The sequence below is a fragment of the Eptatretus burgeri genome, chromosome 1 (genome assembly GCF_056783735.1).
Source record: "Eptatretus burgeri isolate ZD-2024b chromosome 1, Ebu_testis_v1, whole genome shotgun sequence".
Lineage (NCBI taxonomy): Eukaryota > Metazoa > Chordata > Myxini > Myxiniformes > Myxinidae > Eptatretus > Eptatretus burgeri.
The window spans coordinates 44,890,118-44,910,426 of NC_140961.1; the positions used below are offsets into that span (position 1 = coordinate 44,890,118).

Below are 20,309 nucleotides of genomic sequence, written 5' to 3' on the forward strand. Positions count from 1 at the left end.
GACTGGTCTGATGCTCTTTACTGTCAAGTAAGACATTGAAACCCTTTTTCTTGCCAAGTCCTGAGAGTGCACTGTTTGAATCGCACCCAGTGAGTGCGTGGAAGCCGAGTAAAGCATTACACAGCTCATGTCCTAGTTTGTGTGCCAAGCTGTGGGTAGGAATATACCTAGCTTTATCCTTGATTCCAGTCCGAAACCACAACTCCCGACACTGGAGTTTTCTGTAGTGTGTGGTGCAGAGGACAGCCACATCTGTGTCAGGTGATTGAATCACAATCCTGTTGTGATCACGAGAGGCATGTTTTGCATGTAGCAATATTCGTGTGTCTGCCTCTTCATGACCTGACTTGAGGGGAACCAGTTCTTCGCAGTGTCCTCTGATGACTAGCACAGACTTCTGCGGGTTCTTGAAACCACCACCCATGACTAGGTGTTGACCATCAAGCAGAGTGTCTACCCCATGTGGCACCATGTGTCTGCCAAGAAGGCACACAAGTTGACTTTGTTTTCTACATTTGCAATGTATTTGATCCACTGCTTTGGAATAGGAGTGGCTGGCCCTTGGATTGTCACCTCTAAGGCTGCAGATGTTCCTCGTTTCTCTCGCTCCCCAGCTTTGATTGAGAGGCTGGAGTACCGGTCGAAGACAACATCAACCCGCTGACAACCATTCCGATGTAGAGGGGCAGTAACCAGGCTGTTATACTTAAATGCCATTTCACCAAAGTTTGCAGCACCAGCGGACTTTGTCATCTCTACCAGCGCAATTGCATCGACGATGTGGGCCGTAGACATCTGGCTGGTTGTGACTTGTGGCAGTTTTGGATGGACATCTACCTTCTTCTCTAACTCAGCAATGAGCACGCTCTTGTTGGTCTTCCTCAAGCTGCCATCGTAATGGGCCAGGGATAATGGCACTGTTGATAACTCGTAGCTGAGGAGTTCTCTCAGATTGATGTCCCTTGACTTTCCTGTGATCAGAAGGTGCCCAAAGAGTTCATGGTCAGCACTAAGAGTGATAACTTTCTCATTAGTTAGCTTCACTGTTTTCTTCTTGCTTAGTGTGGCAAATGTTTTGATCTTCAGGTTTGGCAGGGAATCCCAAAATGTCACTTCATTGGTGTTCAGTCTCTGTTCAACAAATGTTGTCATTTGAGCTGTGCCGATCTGGTAGGAGTTAACCATGCGTGTAGCAGCATCTGGGGGCATCCTGATACCTGTGGCAATGTTAATCAGTGCCGAAATTCCATCATCAACGTTGTCTAGGGAGAGGGGATCGGTCATAAAGGCGCTGTCACACCTTGACGATTTAGCCAGCGTATGCCGACTTATGAAAAATTTGTCTGAAACACTGGCACACGTCGAATTCGTGATGGGTAAGTTTTGTATACGTTAAGAGCATGCTGAAAAACACTGCCATACGTTGTGGTATGCTGGCTTTCATCGTTGTACTTTGCGGTTGTCCTCAAATTTTAGCATGCTTGAAATTTTACGACGTATGCCAGCGTATGACTAACACGTTCCGCTTCGCTGGCCATAAGTTGTAGGCACGTTATGCGATCGTTGACACATGTCGACACGCGTTACTTGTAAGTTACTCATAAGTCGAAACACGTCGAGGTAATGATTAGCGTACCCGAAACTTATTTATAACCTATGAGTAACGTGTTGTAGGCACGTTACACGATCGTTGACACACGTCGAGGCACGTTACTTGTAAGTTACTCATAAGTCGAAACGCGTCGAGGTAATGCTTAGCGTACCCAAAACTTATTTCTAACCTATGTGTAACGTACCTCCAACGCATATTGACGTATGTCGATGTATTTGATTGACGTCTTCCAGACGACCACAGAACTTGCTGAACGTGTTTCTAATTTACAGCGACCGTATAATGGCGTATTGGCAGCGTTTAAAAAAAAAAAAAAAAAACAACAACTTCCGATATTTCGTCACGTGCCGTTACGTCACGTCCGATTGCCTCTTCAGTTTGCTCATGTCTTATTCTTAGTTCCTCCTCTGTGAATATTTTCTGTTTGAGGATATTGTCACGTCGACGTCGAAACTTAAAAGCAAATGTCCGAATATATTTTAAAATTCGTGATAGACTAAAAAAATAATAATAATAATAATAATAATAATAATAATAATAATAATAAAAAAACAACAACTTCAGATATTTCGTCATGTGCCTTCATGGAGCTAAGGAGAAAAAAAAATGTGCCTTGACGGAGAAAATAAGTTTTGGGTATGCTAAACATTACCTCGACGTGTTTAGACTTATGAGTAACTTACAAGGAACTTGTGTCGACATGTGTCAACGATCGTATATCGTGCCTACAACTTATTCCCAGCGTAGCGGAACGTGTGAGCCATACGGCGAGTACGTCGTAAAATTTTCAGCATGCTTGAAATTTCACGACGTACGAGACGTACCACGAAATATGCCAGCGTACTTCATCGTTTTTCAGCATGCTCTTAACGTATACACAACTTACCCATAACGTATTCGACGTGTGCCAGCTTGGTTCGGCAAATTTTTCATACGTCGGCATACGCTGGCTAAATCGTCAAGGTGTGACTGCGTGGTTGACACTTTCAATTTTCAGGCGGTTATGATTTAAATCGGCGTGCGGCAGGTTTTTAACAGGCTACGCCACGAGTTCATCGGCGATACGTGCAGCGCGCTATGCCTAAGTTAAACTATCGTTGGGCATAGGCTGTGAACGCCGACAACAGGCTAAGCATTCATTGGTATAAGTTATCTATTAGACAACGAAACGTTCTGTGCCCGTTACTAATATGTTATGCATACGACCAACACGTTATGAATACGACCAAAACTTTAAAAAAACATCAAAAGTTCAGCGTATGCCAACGTTTTACATACATTTTTATATGTTGCCATTGCTGGCTAAATCATCAAGGTGTGACGGTGCCTTAAGCTCTGACGTGATTACTGTCAGCAGCTTCTGAACATCACTTTCATCTCTCTCCACCCTCTTTGGTGCTGCTTCTCTGTGGGTACCAACACGATCTGAGTCTTGTATGGCACACATCTCCTTCATTGCGGTTGCGATTGCTGCTCGTTCATGACATGTCAGGAACCATCGTTCTAGAGCTCCTGCTCTCTGACTGATCCCTATGATGCCACCGTTTGTCTTGCTGTCGCGGTTGATGGACTGCTCTAGGGCCATGTCAATCCACACTTGAGCAAAAGGTTGAGGCGATCGAGTGATAGCATGATTGCCAGACATGAACTCTTCATTGACCGCAGGATGGGTCTCAGGCAGCTGATTCATGTCAGCCAGATAAACAAGAAGCCACCTGGCGTAGTTGGGTCAATCCATTGCGAAGAAGTGAGGGGTCATTGCAGCAGTAGCAGAGAGATGCAGAATTCAGTTTCCAGTCCACTCTGCCTTGATGAACTGGAGGAGCAGCTGTACCATGGATACATAATCACTCCAGTAGGCAAACACCTGCGACTTGCCCCGTGCCTCAGTTTGGAACCTTGTGAACTCTGATTCTAATGTTCTAATAGCATCACACATCCTCAACATGGTGTTCTGGACATCTTTTTCTTCTTCCAGAGCTAGTTGGCATTCTGTCACTTGCTCCATCACAGCATTTTCATCAACATCACTGCCCTCCTGCCTCGAGTGCCACTTCACGAAAGCATGCCACTGCAGATGAAACATGGCTTCCATGACTATCTTGTGGGCTTTCACTCCACGATTGTAAAACTTCCCTTTCAGGAGGGTCGAGGTTGTTGAACTGCCATACATGCCAGATTCTATCAGAAGATCCTCGATGCCTGACATCTGGTACTTTTTACCCAGCACAGCCAGATAATTCGTTGCAATGTGGAAGCCTCCTATGCGTATCACCATGTCTTCAAACTCTTCTTGTAGGCGCCACTGAATCTCTTTGGCCTTAACATATATAGCAAGGTCAAATGTAATAACGCTGTCATTCTGGCCAAGGCTTGCCATCATGGACTGCGCTTTCTTCATAACTGTGTATACGGTGCTGAACTCTGTAGGGGAACCATCGATCATAGGGCAGTAGCCGATATTTGTGCGAATGGGAACACAGGAGTGTACCACAGCATTGAAGCCACTCCAGCTAGGTACTTTTTGTTTTTTCTGTGGCGAAGAGCTCCACCTCAAACAGCTTCATGGGTGTCATCCTTATCGATACCCGAGCAAGATCCATCTTACAGGCTGCCGGATGCAAGCTTTCAGAGCATTTGAACCACTCAGCTTGTATCTTCCCGGAGAAACTGGTAACAGCAGGCCGCTTTCCATATGCACTGTACTCTCTGATGGATTGGCACATCCCAGTGGATTGAAGTGTCCGTTTCCTTTTTGTCTGGTCTGAATAGACCCTCGTCTCGGGGACTGGACCAAAGTGCCCTCGTTGATAGAGGACTACTGTAGTGGCATGAGTTGTCTTCTTTCCTTCAAGAGTCTCTTCAGTCATGTCATTATTGTCTGCTGCCACCTGGACAAAGATGCCTGGGGAGATGTTTGATGGCAATACCGTACCAAAGATGTCGCTCTTGGCTAGGATCTCCTGTGCAAGGCTTGTGTCGGTTGCTTCAACATCATCGTAGGAATCACAGTGGCCCATTCTGCTCAGCATGGTAATGAGCTGTTTTGACCTCGTCATATGGCGAACTGCAATTCCCAGGGCCACATGCTTGGGCATGTTAGTTCTAGCATGAGTCGCACAGTGTACAACATCCTGAGCAAGCATCAAAACATGTCTTTCATCTGATGAGTTGCGACATTCTGGTACTGAAAACTCATCTTCATCTTCCTTTTCTGGTTTGGCAATAACCCAGCATAGTAGCCAGTAAAGACTGTCTGGTATCACAGATTTGGATTTTGTCAGGGTTAGATCCATGATATTAGGTGGTCTGACTGATATGCCTTGGCATTCATTGATCTCCGACTTGATGAGTTTCGCAGTGCGGTACAGCAGACTCACCCTGTCGCAATCATCCATTGCAATTGTGGGCTGTTTTCTTGGTACACCCGTGGCTGTTGCGGTGTTACACTGATCGGCAGAGTTGATGACATCTTGAAGGGATATGGAGCTTGAGTACAAAAGCTCGGACTTACGAAGATCATATGGCTTATGGAAGGCAATGTCATCTCCAAAGTGTTTCTTTAGTCGAAGTTTGAGTCACTGGGTAGTGTAGCTGTCGACTGCCACTCCCTGTCCGCGCAGAAAATGATTGTATCTGTCCAGAAGAATTGTCATATCAAAGGCCTTCCCACCATTCAGGTCAGCAGCAATATCTTCAGCCAATTGCTTGAATGCCGTATCGTAACAAGTTTCTTGTCTCCCTTCATGGAAGCCAGCATACTGCAGATTAGCTTTGCTGATGTATGAGGCATGGCAAGCTCTGTGGTATCTAGCTTCTGCTCCCATTATGCCATTATATCGTTACTGACAGCACCAGTAGTCCGTAACATGTCCTCATCGCCCATTGCGGTCACTGCTTGCACAATAGTTTCACAGGCTTGGAAAGTTCTGACCATGGTCATCTCCTTTACCCTTCTGTGTGTTTTCTTCTTGCAGAAGAGGCACATAGTCCAGTCAGTGGACGTTGACTGGGACCTGGATACCCTGGAGGTCTCCATCAAACTTGTTTCAGATTGTGTGCCAATCTTAGATTCTTCTGCTGGTGTCGGTGAGAATGCAGATCTTCTCCTCTGCATATAACGCAGGTTTTCTTTGCTTGTCCATTTTTCGTAGCAATTTGAGTGCCATTTAACATCCTTAGTTGCCAAACTGTCAAAATCTGATTTTAAACGTTCGTATACTTCATCTCGTCGGAGTTCCAGTGCTGCAACAAGTGTCTGTATGGAGGTATCTCGGGCTTTCCTCAGTGTCTCGTTTGAGTCCATCTGACAAATTATGCACTTGTGAAAGTTCGTCAACTTCTGTCTCTTTACAGGTAAAAGTTGCACGACTGCCTGACTCTCTGAACTGGCCATTGCTTCGGTTGGCTAGTAGGATTCTTTCAGATGTTCAATCTGGAATGACACAGAAAAGCAACTATGTTAACCCACAGCTTCTTTTACTATCATTATTAACACTAGTACGTGCCCGTAAAAAAAACAATAATAATAAAATAAATAAATAAATATTCAAACCGCGAGCAACAAACAACAACCACGCAGGCCGTTTCTTCGCTCTCGAGTGCCCGTACGTGCGTGGCCCGGAAGTTCGAATATTATTCGCAGTTACGATTATTCGCAATTTAGTTTTAATACCCAATTATTCAATTAGCACCAACGTGTTTTACTTTTTCGCAATGTCTTGGCAAGGAAAAACAAAAAGAGAAGAGAGAGAAAAAAAATTTACTTCCTGGTTCGGAGCATACCAGCACTCTGTTACCGAAATTTATACACCGGCTAATTTGAAAACGATCATAACTTGGGGCATTGTGTTTATCTATAAATGCGCATAAGAAATCGAGAAATTATGAGAATACACGGTCATCATTATCCGGAAGTCCGTACGTTATAACCTGTAATGGATCCTGAAGCCATACGTTGTAACCTGTAATGGCGAGCGCGGCTGAACTTCCCTTTCCCATCGGCCACGCGCACGCAACAACGTGTCTATCATTGGTTTGGTAAATAAATGGCCATAACTTGGGAAGCACTTGTCCGATTAATATCAAACCTTGAAAAGGCGCATCCTCGGGTCCCCAGCAATATACCTGGCAAGTTTCAATTAGATCGGACCAACGGTTGTCGAGAAACGGCGGTCACAGACACACAGACACACACACACACACACAGACACACACACACACACACACAGACACACACACACACACACACAGACACACACACAGACACACAGACACACACAGACACACACACACACAGACACAGACACACACACACAGACACACACACACACAGACACACACACACAGACACCCAGACACACAAATTGCTGGAATTATAGATAGATGACATTTTAAAACTTTATTTTTGTAATTATCTAGTCCATAAGAATTTCATTAAAAAATAGACTAACACAGCATTTTTTTAGTCCAGCAGCACGAACCTGTGAAAAATTCAATTGTTCAATACCCACTACAGAAAAGTTTGACTTGACAACTTGGTATGCTCTTAAAGATGCCTAAAATATAAAAAAGCTCATATTTGATTTGTTTGTGATTTTCACCTCTTGTGGTTGTACAGTTGAATGAATATCGACATTTCTGTACATATTCTGAAAGAGAATTATAATACGAAGCCAATGATACCTCAATATTGAAAATGGGTTGAGTCTCGACAAAGATATTCACGTTTACGTTACCCCTCCCCTAAATTTTGCTAGCCCACAGTGACCCTCTTGGTAAGTACCCTTGGTATGTATAATGGCCTGTAGAATTTTAATGATACCACAATTTGAAACCGCATACTACCTGGAGGTGTTCTATAGGGTCTATTCTACCACTCTGTCAAGTCAAACCTTTTCTGTAGGGAGTGTTGAAGGATTTCATTTTTTTCAGGTCCTTGCTCCTGGACTATTTACTTTAGAATTGAATTGACCTGTGGTGAGCTTGAGGTGCCTGCAATATAAAAATCACTCATTCAATCAGTTTGAATTGAGAAAAGGAGTCATTCTGCTGTTTTGTGTCACTGTGTGTACTGCAATGAACATCGAGAAAAGAAAGAAAACCAGAGAATTGTCTGAGGCGGTCAGACACAAGATTGTAGCCAAGCATGGACAATCTCAAGGTGACAAGTCCATCTCCAGAGACTGATGTTTCTTTGTCCACCGTACACAATGTTATCAGGAAGTTTAAGGCCCATGGCACTATAGCCAACCTCCCTGGACGTGGCCATAAGAGGAAACTTGATTGAAGATTGCAGCGAAGGATTGTTCGAATGGTGGAGAAAGCACCTCTATCAACTGCCAAACAGATTCGAGCTGACCTTTAGACACAAGATACGACAGTTTCAACTCGCACCATCTGTCGCCCACTCAATGAAAGTGGGTTCTATGGGAGGAGACCCAGGAGGACCCCACTGCTGAGAGAGAGAGACAAAAGAAAGCCTGACTGGAGTTTCCCAAAACACACCTGAACAAGCCAAAATCTTTGTGGGAGAATGTCCTGTGGAGAGATGAGACCAAATTCGAGCTTCTGGTGAAGCACATCATCTCCATGTTTACAGAAAACAAAATGAAGCCTTCAAAGAAAAGAACACCTTCCCTACAGTCAAACATGGAGGAGGTTCTGTGATGTTTTAGGGTTGCTGTGCTGCCTCTGGCACTGGGTGCCTTGAATGTGTACATGGCATCATTAAATCAGATTACCAAGGCATTTTGGAACGTAATGTTCAACCTAGTGTCAGAAAGTTGGGTCTCCATTGAATATCATGGGTCTTGCAGCAGGACAATGACCCCAAACACTTCAAAAAGCACCCAGGAATGGTTCAAGACAAAGTGCAAGACTGTTCTGAAGTGGCCAGCAATGAGTCAGATCTAAATCCCATTGAACACCTCTGGGGAGATCTGAAAACAGCAGTTCGGAGAAGGCACCCTTCAAATCTGGGAGAACTGGAGCAGTTTGTACAAGAAGAGTGGCCCAAACTGCCAGTAGAGAAGTGTAGAAAGTTCATTCATGGCTATAGGAAGCGCTTCCATGGCTATAAGAAGTTATTTTTTTCCAAAGGCTGTGCTGCCAGATATTTAGTTGAGAGTGTCAATAATTTTTTCAGTGCTATTTCTTTATATTTTCTGATTTAAAAGGATGTATTAAGTTCTGAATCAACAAGCTCGAATGAGCTAAGATCCCGGTCCTCTTTATGATGACATCATAAAAACGAATATGACGTCATTGTGATGTATCAGGTTTGCGATAAATTATCTGTGCTAATGCCTGGCTTGATTCCTGCAAACAAAATTCAAACAGCTTGCCTAGTTTCGGAGATAATGGTATCAGTGATTTCCATTAGTGGCGATATTATGACGTCAACTGTTTTTCTAGGAAGAATTTCCAAAATCGGAGATGGTTACTGTCTGCGCGTGGGCTTTCTGCATATACATGGCAAGTTTCATGAAGATCCGATGAAAACTCTGGGTTGTGAAACAAAAAAATAGGAATGATGTCATAAAAATTGATATGATGTCATAGTGATGTATCATATGTGCGGTAATTCATCTCTGCTAATGCCCTGATCGATTCCCGCAAACAGAATTCAAAAAGCTTGCCGAGTTTGAGAATTTTTTATGCGATTTCCATTGGTGGAGATATTTTGACATCATAACTTTTTTTCTTGGAGGAATTTTCAAAATCGCAGATGGTTACTGTCTGCACATGGTATTTTTACATATATGTGCCAAGTTTAAGGAAGTTTCGATGAAAACTGTAGGCTGTGAAACAAATGAAACAAAAAATGTCAAAAAATAGGAATGGCATCATAAAAATTGATATGACGTCATCGTGATGTATCACATGTGTGGTAATTGATCTCTGCTAATGCCCTGTTCGATTCACGCAAACAGAATTCAAAAGGCTTGCCTAGATTCATAGATAATTTTTTAGGTGATTTCCATTAGCGGAGATATTTTGACGTCATAACTTTTTTTTCTAGGAGGAATTTTCAAAATCGGAGATCGTTACTGTCTGCGCAGGGTATTTTTACATATATACGCCAAGTTTCAGGAAGTTTCCATGAAAGCTGTAGGCTGTGAAACAAAAAAGTCCACAAGAACAACAATGTGAGTAAGACTTGGAGATCTTCCACGAGGATCTAAAAACTAAGGTTCTGTAATATTAACAGTGAAATAAAGAATTGTGGAGACAAATACTTTTGTAAATTTCAACTTATTTTTGGAGAAAATTGTGAGTTATTTGAAAAAAGAGCAAGGGTGCCAATATTTTTGGCCACGACAGTATTTGTATTTTTCTGGAGACCCTGATTTGAGGCATCTGACGAATGTTTATTATACCCGCGCTTTTTGAAAAAAAAAAAAACGGAGAATATTGTAATAAACCTCCGCCATCGAAGATCGGAGGTTACTGTTTTCAGCCCTTTATGTTTGTTACTTATGAAATCTAAAGATTTCGTAAGTATATTGATGACTTCCGTTTCTGTTTGTTTGTTTGTTTGTTTGTAGGCACGATAACTCGAGAACGGAAGAAGCTACCAATGTCAAATTACACCACGTGATTCAGGAGGGTGATGGCTAGCGCTGATTAGATTTTGGTCAAAATCGGTCAAAGGTCAAGGTCACAGTGAGGTCAAACATACTTCCGTAAATTCACGTGGAGAAATGGAGATTTTTGCTTCGCTCGACGTTACGAGTTCGTTTTAACTTCAATTTTCATTTTGTCTTCGGTTTTTGCGATCGCTTAGGACGCTTAAAACTCGGTTGTCGAAATTCTGGTAAAAATCGGATGTTTTGGAGACGTTTTAAGATTGTATAAAAAATATTTCACTCGACGCGTCATGGGTCGTCCCATGATGCAGTGCGCTCGAGCAGACGCGTCGTTGAGTTACGTTAAGGTATAATTGCGTGGAGAAATGGAGATTTTTGCTTCGGTCGACGTTACGATTTTTGATGGTTTGGTACAGAATCATCGTATAAACTTCTGGTTTGTGTCGCTACCTTCTCTCGAGACAGCTTTTATTAGGCAAGGTCAGAGGTCAAGTTGACGATTTCGTAAGTACCAGTCTATGACTGTTAGTTTGTTTGTTTGTTTGTTTGTAGGCACGATAACTCGAGAACGGAAGAAGCAACCAATCTCAAATTACACCACGTGATTCAGGAGGGTGATGGCTAGTGCTGATTAGATTTTGGTCAAAATCGGTCAAAGGTCAAGGTCACAGTGAGGTCAAACATCCAAAAAATGATAACTCGAGAACAGAAGAAGCTTCCAATGTCAAATTACACCACGTGATTCAGGAGGCTGATGGCTACTGCTGATTAGATTTTGGTCAAAATCGGTCAAAGGTCAAGGTCATAGTGAGGTCAAACATCCAAAAAATGATAACTCGAGAACGGAAGAAGCTACCAATGTCAACTTACACCACGTGATTCAGGAGGCTGATGGCTAGCACTGATTAGATTTTGGTCAAAATCGGTCAAAGGTCAAGGTCACAGTGAGGTCAAATATTCGATTTTTGATGGTTTGGTACAGATAACTCGAACGGAAGAAGCTATCAATGTCAAATTACACCACGTGATTCAGGAGGGTGATGGCTAGTGCTGATTAGATTTTGGTCAAAATCGGTCAAAGGTCAAGGTCACAGTGAGGTCAAACATAATTCCGTAAATTCACGTGGAGAAATGGAGATTTTTGCTTCACTTGACGTTATGAGTTCGTTTTAACTTCAATTTTAATTTTGTCTTCGGTTTTTGCGATCGCTTAGGACGCTTAAAACTGGGTTGTCGAAATTCTGGTAAAAATCTGATGTTTTGGAGACGTTTTAAGATTGTATAAAAAAATATTTCACTCGACGCATCATGGGTCGTCCCATGATGCAGTGCGCTCGAGCAGACGCGTCGTTGAGTTACGTTAAGGTATAATTGCGTGGAGAAATGGAGATTTTTGCTTCGGTCGACGTTACGATTTTTGATGGTTTGATACAGAATCATCGTAGAAACTTCTGGTTTGCGGCGCTACCTTCTCTCGAGACAGCTTTTATTAGACAAGGTCAGAGGTCAAGTTGACGATTTCGTAAGTACCAGTCTATGACTGCTTGTTTGTTTGTTTGTGAACAGTATTACAGAAAAACTCCTCGACGGATTTCGACGAAACTCGGTGGGTGGGATTAGGTATGGTCAAAGGATCATGTCATTCGATTTTGACTTGGTCCAAAATCCAATATGGCCTCTATGGCGGCCATTTTGAAAAAATGTTTATTTTTTTTTTCCATTTCTGCATGTTTTAAGTGATTTCCAACCCCCCCCCCCCAAAAAAAAATTTAGAGAAAAGATTTTTGCAACTTTTTTTTCAACAAAATTTCGATTTTTTTTTTTTTTTTTTTGCATTTCTACATGTTATAAGTGATTTCCAACAAAAAAACATGCCAAAATTATAATTGCGGCTGATTTTGGAACTTCAGGTGGATATACCCACGTAAAATCAATTTCTGTCTCAAGGAATCTAGTTATGTTCTGAGTTATGTTAGACGAATGAATTGAGTATGTGAAAGTTAAAAGTAAAATGGAAAGTTGCAAACTATAACTCTGTGAGCACTGTTAACGTCAAATTGAATGAATAGGATATCAGGTTCACTTGAGTGACCTAGCAGTATTGGCGGCAGAGGTTTTGCACTCTACCGAATGCTCCCCCTCTCGTTGCATCTGTGTCTGTCTGTCCACCCTGCTATCTCCTGAACGGTTGGGCAGAAATTCACCAAACATGGTAATTATGATTATCACATGGCAAGAAGATTAATAGATAGTTATGGTTAGATAATTATGATTATCTAACAGCAGTGTCATTTTGGTCCAGCCCCCTGGGTAAGGTCAAAAGGTCAAATACCGAAAAATGCAATTATGGGCACATTATTAAACATTTTAAAATGAGACTGTATGTGCAATCAACACTGGGAGATGCATGAAATATGTAACTTTTGGATTTGAACCCTGGTTCATGACCCAAGGGGTGGGGACTTAATGTCACAGGTATAAAAATTGGGAAAAAAAAATTAACTCAAAATGTGATCATTCCTGGTGGATCTTTTTGCCCTCTTTCAACTTTGCTTTAGGTGGGAAGCGTCGGGATTTGCGATGGCGTGCCATCGACTTCGCTCTTTGTTAAACATTTCCATTGTTGTTCCTCTGTGAATCCAAGGGACATGCCCAACAGATGTTCATTAATCTAATAGATAAAGCTCTTTATAACCACTGACTGATATTAAAGATCAGGACCTTCCAGGTGAAGTAGAAAGCTGAAATGTTTTGTGCTGTTGGACATGGAAGCCGACACACAGGAAAAAAATCACAGAACCGTTGGAAAGCGTCTGTAAATGAAAAAAAAATAAAAAAATTCAGGGGAGCGATCCAAGACAATGGGGAAGCAGGGTAATTTTGTAGTGCCGATGGACATGGAAGCCGATACAACAGGAAAAATCACAGAACCATCAGAAAGAGTAAATGAAAAAATAAATAAATAAATGAAAAATTAAATGCAGGTGAGCGACCCGAGAATGGGGAAGCACAGTTCGTTTGCAATGCGTAAGCATACCCAGCTAGTAATAATATGAGGCTGTTGGCTCCATCCAGCCTGTGCAATGGTTGTTGTTGCTCTATTTTTTTTAAATGCTGAGGGTCAGGCAAGGAAGCAACACTTATTATTATGGCTCCCAGAGGGAAGCATCACGTGTTTGCTCTTGAAGAACAAATCCAAAGATTTTATTTGGCTTGGCCAGAATTCAAACCCAGGACCACTCGCACCCAAAGATTCGGCCGGGGTTCTAACCGAGGTTTTTGTTGTCATTTTGTTTTATCTGTTCTGGTTTGTAGTGAAGTTTCCACCAAAGGTGGAAGAGGTTATGTTTTCACCCCTGTCTGTTTGGTTTGTGTGCAGGATATCTCAAAAAGTTGTGGACGGATCTGGATGAAATTTTGGGACAGGTTCGGTGTGTGACAAGGACGAACTGATTAGATTTTGGTGAAGATCCAGATCAAGATCCGACTACTACAATTTTTTTTAAGTGATTCTTACCATTGAGAGATCGGGCCAAAACGATATATAGCACTATATCTCAGAGTTGTGCATGGATTTGGATGAAATTTGATAGACAGGTTGGGTGTGTGACAATCGATTCAGTTTTGATAAAGATACAAATCTGGATCCGATAATTTTTCCAAGTGATTCTTCACCATTGAGAGATCAGGCCAAAAACGATAGTGCCTAAAGAAAGTCTACACCCCCTTTCAAATTTTTCACCTTTTGTTGCCTTAAAGCCTGGAAATAAATTGCATTGTCAAACTTTTTCCACCTTTATTTTCAAATTGTAGCCCACAACTTCCAAATTAAATACAAAGTCAACAGATTTCTGAAAATTAATTAAAAATGCAAAACTGGAAGAACCTCGTTGGATAAGTGTCCATCCATCCATCCATCCATTGGGACCATACTCTGTGCAAAGCGTTGGTGCTGCCGAAGCAGTCTCCTTGGGTATTGGATTGGACAGGTCGCCACTCCGACACAGTATACCAGTATGCTGGCACTCATTTGTGCCGACCTCAGAAGGATGATTGGCAGAGTCAACCCCACCTAATATTAATTGAACAGTCGAGTGGGATTTGAACTCAGGATTCTAGGATCGCAAGCCCACCACCCTGACCATTAAGCCAACACCAGGCATACAAGTGTCCTCCCTGAGTTAATACTTGGTGGAAGCACCTTTAGCAGCAATTACAGCTGTGAGTCTGTTGGGATAGGTCTATACCAACTTTGCACACTTTGGTTGGGTAATATTTGCCAATTCTTCTGCACAAAACTGTTCAAGCTCAGTCAAATTGTGTGATGAGTGTTGATGGACAGCAATCTTCAAGTCATGCCACAGATTTTCGATTGGATTTAGTTTGGGGCTCTGACTGGGCCACTGAAGGACATTTATCTTTTCGTTCCTTAGCCACTCCAGTGGAGCTTTGGCTGTGTGCTTCGGGTCGTTGTCACGCTAAAAGGTGAACTTCCGTCCCAATATCAGCTTTCCTGCAGAGGGCAGCAGGTTTTCCTCCAGCATTTTTCTATATTTTGCCCCATCCATTTTCCTTTCTATCCTGACAAGTGCCCCAGTTCCTGCTAATGAGAAGCATCCCCATAACATGATGCTGCCACCACCATGCTTCACAGAAGGGATGGTGTTCTTTGGGTGATGTGTTGTGTTGTGTTGGATTTATGCCAAACATAACATTTTTGCATTTAGGCTAAAAAGTTCCATCTTGGTTTCGTCAGACCACAAAACTTTTCACCACATGGCTTCAGAATCTCTGGAGTGGTTTTTTTTGAATACCTCAAATGGAACTCAAGGTGAGCTTTTTGAGTAATGGCTTCCTTCTTGGCACCCGACCGTACAGGTCAGCCTTGTGGAGTGCTTGGCATATTGTTGTCAAATGCACACAGTGACCAGTCTTTGCCATAAAGGCATGTAGCTCTTTCAACGTTGCCATTGGCCTCTTGGTGGCATCTCTGATCATTCCCCTCCTTGCTGGTCATCCACAATTTTAAGGGACGACCTGATCTTGGCAGGGTCTTGGTGGTACCATACGCCTTCCTCTTCATAATGATTGTATTGACTATGCTCCAAGGGTTAATAAAGGTGGAAAAAGTCTGATTTGATTCAATTTAATTCCAGGCTCAAAGGCAACAAGAGGTGAAAATGGTGAAAGGGGGTGTAGACTTTCTATAGGCACTGTATATTGCATGATATTTCAAAAATGTGTTGGACCCATTATGTTCTCATGGATCAGGCATTGCGTGGTGGAGGTATGCACTCGACCAAGTGCTCTTCTAGTTTGTTGTTTTGTTTATTTTGCTGATTTAAAACATGTGACAGTTTAGTTTAATCTTCCTGCTTATATACAAGCTTTGTTTCACTTGTCGCTTAAAGTTATATCCACTCTTTAACAAAACAAGGTCGATGTAAATGCATGTTAACAGAGTTCAGTACTCTGTTACCCTTGTACTTCAGGTGAATAATTTGTGGGTTTTGTGCTGTTTTAATGATTTCTTCACTGCGAAGGAAATTATATCGGTGTACTATTAAATTATGTAGATCAAGTTATCCTGTGTATTAATTGGGGGCAGGTGTCTTTGAAACATTGTAACATGGTTATGTGTGAAGGAGGGGTTCAAGTTTCGTGTATGGAATCAATAGATGGACCCTTTATTAATATTTGCTTCCCTCCGTGCCCTGCATTGCAGTAATACTATGTCAGAATCTGGCTATGCTGCAGACAAAGCAAGCCAGCGGTCAGCAAGTGTTCCTGTCTCGAAGGCAAACCTCATATCAACAAAGGCAAGCATGTGTGGTTTCTCTTCGCAATAAAGTCACTTTTTCAACAGCACGTTCCACATTATTTTATTCCTGTCTCTTATCTTTTCTTGTACCTCTTATCTAGGATGATGGACTACACGTGCAAGCCACAGCCCTCTGCCCATTCCAATCTGACCAAGCTTGCCATCTTTCATTCCAAAAAGGAGCTTCCATCATGGTAATCGAGCAGAGGGATCTGTGGTGGCTTGGCGAGTCAGGTGGTCGCCGTGGCTGGTTCCCCAAATCATATGTCCGCCTTGCGTTTCCTGGAGCATCTGGAACCGAAAGTCGTAAATTGTGAGTTTAAGTTGTCGTGCACCTGGTGGCTCTCCTACCAGGCCCTAGGCCCTATAATTTGAACTGCACATCAGCTTGGCGGCAAAGCTAGTGTGGAGGTTTACTCGCAACGATTCGTGCATGGAATCTGTTAATTTAACTCTCAAACTTCTCTCCCTCCTCCAAATCCTGGTGGCATCTCACTTAAATCTGTTTCTGGTGTATGTTCCCCCTCCCTCACCTCAACTGACCGCACAGCTGTCACCGCACGTGAAAAAGCTCAATGCCTAAACTCCGTGTTTGCATCTAAATCTTGTCTCAAACCCATTGCTTTCTGTACCCACCTCACCTCGTTACACCCAGCTCTCTCTGGACTCTGTGTCCTTTTCTCCTGACAAAGTGGAGAACTTGTTGTCAAACCTCAACCCAGATTCTGCAACCGGTCCAGACGGCATCAGCCCACGCCTCCTAAAAACCTGCTCTTCTACTCTTGCTCACCCTCTCTCTGTTCTATTCACCCTCTCATTTGGTCAGTCATCTGCTGTCTGCTTGGAAATCAGCAAACATTACTGCCCTGCATAAAAAAGGTGCAAAAACAGATCCCTGCAACTACAGACCAATCAGCCTTCTCCCAATCATCAGCAAGGTTATGGAATCCATCATCGCTTCAGACAATGAATCCTTCCTCTTCTCCAATGGCCTGATTTCCGATCATCAATTTGGATTCAGACCAGGTCACTCGACAGTGGATATGCTGCTTCTGCTCTCCCAACAATGGATGGAGGTCCTCAATGCCAGACATGAAATCGGTCATCTCGCTCAACATATTGCGTGCTTTTGATATGGCCTGGCACCCGGCCCTGCTCACCAAACTCTCTTCCTATGGTATCCGAGGCCATCTACACTCATGGCTCGGAGACTTCCTCTCCTGTTGCAGCCAACGTGTGGCCCTAAATGGAGTTCTCTCATCCACTCTTCTTGTCCAGGCTGAAGTTCCTCAAGGCAGCGTTCTGGGCCCTGTTCTTTTTCTGGTTTTCATCAAAGATCTCTCCGACTCTCTGGAAAATCCTCGTTCTCTCTTTGCTGATGACTCTGTCGTACCATCTGTCATCCCTCAGATCGGCAAGCAATGGCTTCTTCGCTCTCTGCAGATATGGGTAAAATCACAAATTGGTCCAACACATGGAACGTGTCATTCAATCCTGACAAATGTCACACTCTCACTATGTCTCTCCAAAAGGACCATCTGGAACCCCCCTCCATCTACTTTCTCAACAATTATTTTGAAGAAGTCCTTTCATTCAAGCTTCTGGGTCTCACTATCTGCCATGACTTTCCCAGGAAAGCCACATTTCCAACCTGGCCTCCAAAGCCAGTCGCCGACTGGGAATCCTCCATCGCGCAAAGTCCTACCTCGGCCCACCTGAGCTCCTGACCACATGCAAAACTTTCGTCTGCAGCTTCATGGAGTACTGCTCTCCTCTCTGGGCTGGTGCTCCTGCCTCTCACCTTAACGTTGTTGAAACCAAGGCATTTAGGATCATTGGCATCTGTCACGGTGAGGTCGAATCTTTGGGCTTCTCATTGTCTCACTGCTGGCAGGTCAGTGGTCTTTCTGTCTTTTATCATCTCCTCTCTGGTCTCGCCTCCCTCCCCCCCCTGGCTCTGCCTGCCATATGTCCCTCCTATATTTCTGCACGACGCTCAAGGTCTGCCAGCAATCCCCTTCTGGTAAAACTACCAAAATCACGAATCACTGCTCACCTTCACTCTTTCATTCCTTTTTCCCACCTTTGAAATAAACTCCCACACTCTCTTCAAGCCCAGTCTTCCCTCCAAGTCTTCAAAAGAGCTGTTCACAATCACCTCATATCTTCCCCCATCCAAAACCACGATCTTTTCTACCACCGTTGAACCACCCCAAACCCACTTCATTCAAATTTCCTGCTTTCCTTCCTGAAAGTTTCCTGTTGTGTAAGGTCCTGAATGTCCCTATGGTGTCCATCTTGTTTACCCCGTGTACCCCGCCCCATCCCTCTCCCTTCCACAGATCTCCCAATGTCTCTGTTCCCCACTGTTTTTTCCTTCCCTATCCTGCCCCTCTTGTCTCCTGCCTCCCTCGTTGTGCGCTGTGTTAGCTCTCATATGAGCCTCGACAATGAATTTAAAAAAAAGACTTTCCTGATAGATTCCTTTCCTTAAATGCACGTCGTGTGATATGCCTCACATCGGTGAGTGGTGTACCATGATGGCAGTGGATCTGCGATGGGCAAAGAAAGCTGGGAAGGAAAAATGAATACAACCTTTTCAGTCATTACATATATGGGAAACGTGTTAACTTGTCTTGGGGTTTTAGGTTCTTCTGTTTGGATTCACAATAACTGCCCAAAATCACTCCCACGATTTTCCCCCAATGTATCAACTCCTTCACGTCATTCATGATTGACTATAATTTTGATGACAGCACTCAGCATCCAGTTTTCATTTTGTATCAGTTCAGCATTTTAAAATGGAGAACTGTTGTAAGATTTTAGGTTTTAAATCCCTCACAGGAACAGTCAATTGCGGTGCAAACTTATATGGCCATTCCATTTCGCTAATCTTAAAAATGTATATTATCAACTGTTCAACTATAAATTTGACATTGTACTTCAAAGATTAATTTTAAACGACATATTTCAGTGATGCAATTTGAAAAAAGATAGGCTCAGGGTTCATAAAAGCAGAATTGTTCTGTTGGGCATGTTCCTTGGGTTCAGAGGGACAACTATGGAAATGTGAACTGTTCCCCTTTAGCTCGTAGTTTAAATGCATTTAGTTTTGGTGGAAAGATGAAGCTTTGTACAATATGATAAACCATTGTGCTTTGTTCAATTGATTGGCTGCAGATGGTTTTCCAGGTCTGCCAATTTGCCGAATACTGCCAGTTTGCCTCAGAATTGGTCAGTATGGATTTAAATTGGTGAACAGTCAACAAGGCCTGTGTTCTTAGCTCAGGAGAGTACTACTTTTTCCTATGGGTTAGCACTTCGGCATCATATCTGTCTCCTGGACTATGTAGAATCTTAAACTACAAACATTATTGTTGGAATCTCCCACAATGAAGCCAAAGCACAAGGCCTGTTGTTTACACATCGCAGACAGGTGGTTGCCCCTCTTCCTGTCCTCCAGTCCATCTCTCCCTCTCAATCTCTCGATCTCTCCCTCTCTCTCCCCCTCAACTTTCCAATCCTCCCAAGCTCATGCTGAATACATTCTTCCATTAACTCCTTACTGCTTAAATTCCCCATATTCAGGCTCACTGCACACCTCAACTTTTGTTCTCCTTTCTCTCACCGTTTGTGGAAATGTCTTCCGGATGTGGTTCAATCGCAGGGTGTCATGTCGCTATCCACTCTGGGAGGTGGGGGGAGAGAGAGAGAGAGAGAGAGAGAGAGAGAGAGAGAGAGAGAGAGAGAGAGAGAGAGAGAGAGAGAGAGAGAGAGAGAGAGAGAGAGAGAGAGAGAGAGAGAGAGAGAGAGAGAGAGAGAGAGAGAGAGAGAGAGAGAGAGAGAGAGAGAGAGAGAGAGAGAGAGAGAGAGAGAGAGAGAGAGAGAGAGAGAGAGAGAGAGAGAGAGAGGAGTTGGGGTAGTGAGGAGGGGGGTGAAGTCATGGGGGAGCGACTCCTCACTACATGTCACTATACACTCCGAGAGAGAGGGAGGGGTGCAAGGTGGGGAGGGGTGTGGGGAGGGGGGAACAGAGGGGTGGGGGAAGAAGGAGGGGAGAAAGGGGTGGGGGAAGAAGGGAGAAAGAGGAAGAGTGGGAGAGTGACTCATCACCACACATCGCTATACACTCAAGGAAGGATGTGTGCGAGGAAAAGGGAGGGAGGGTGGTCGCGAGAACAAGAGAGGAGAGGAGGGGAGCAGAAGAGAGAGAAGAGGAGTGATGAAGGCGGACAGCCAGGAAGGTGGGGATAGTGGCGCCTCAAAAATTGTGTAAATTTTTGAG

General features: G+C 43.3%; 1 protein-coding gene across 4 annotated transcripts in view; it reads left to right on the forward strand.

The window, feature by feature from the left end:
* LOC147034364 (uncharacterized) overlaps window positions 1-20,309 on the forward strand; it is a 117,857-nt gene that overhangs the window by 74,722 nt on the left and 22,826 nt on the right. For all 4 annotated transcript variants that reach the window (XM_085881517.1, XM_085881501.1, XM_085881508.1 and 1 more), the window contains exons 12-13: window positions 15,929-16,022; window positions 16,126-16,337. In XM_085881517.1, the coding sequence (XP_085737643.1) occupies window positions 15,929-16,022; window positions 16,126-16,337 (306 nt within the window). The remainder of the gene's footprint in view (window positions 1-15,928; window positions 16,023-16,125; window positions 16,338-20,309) is intronic.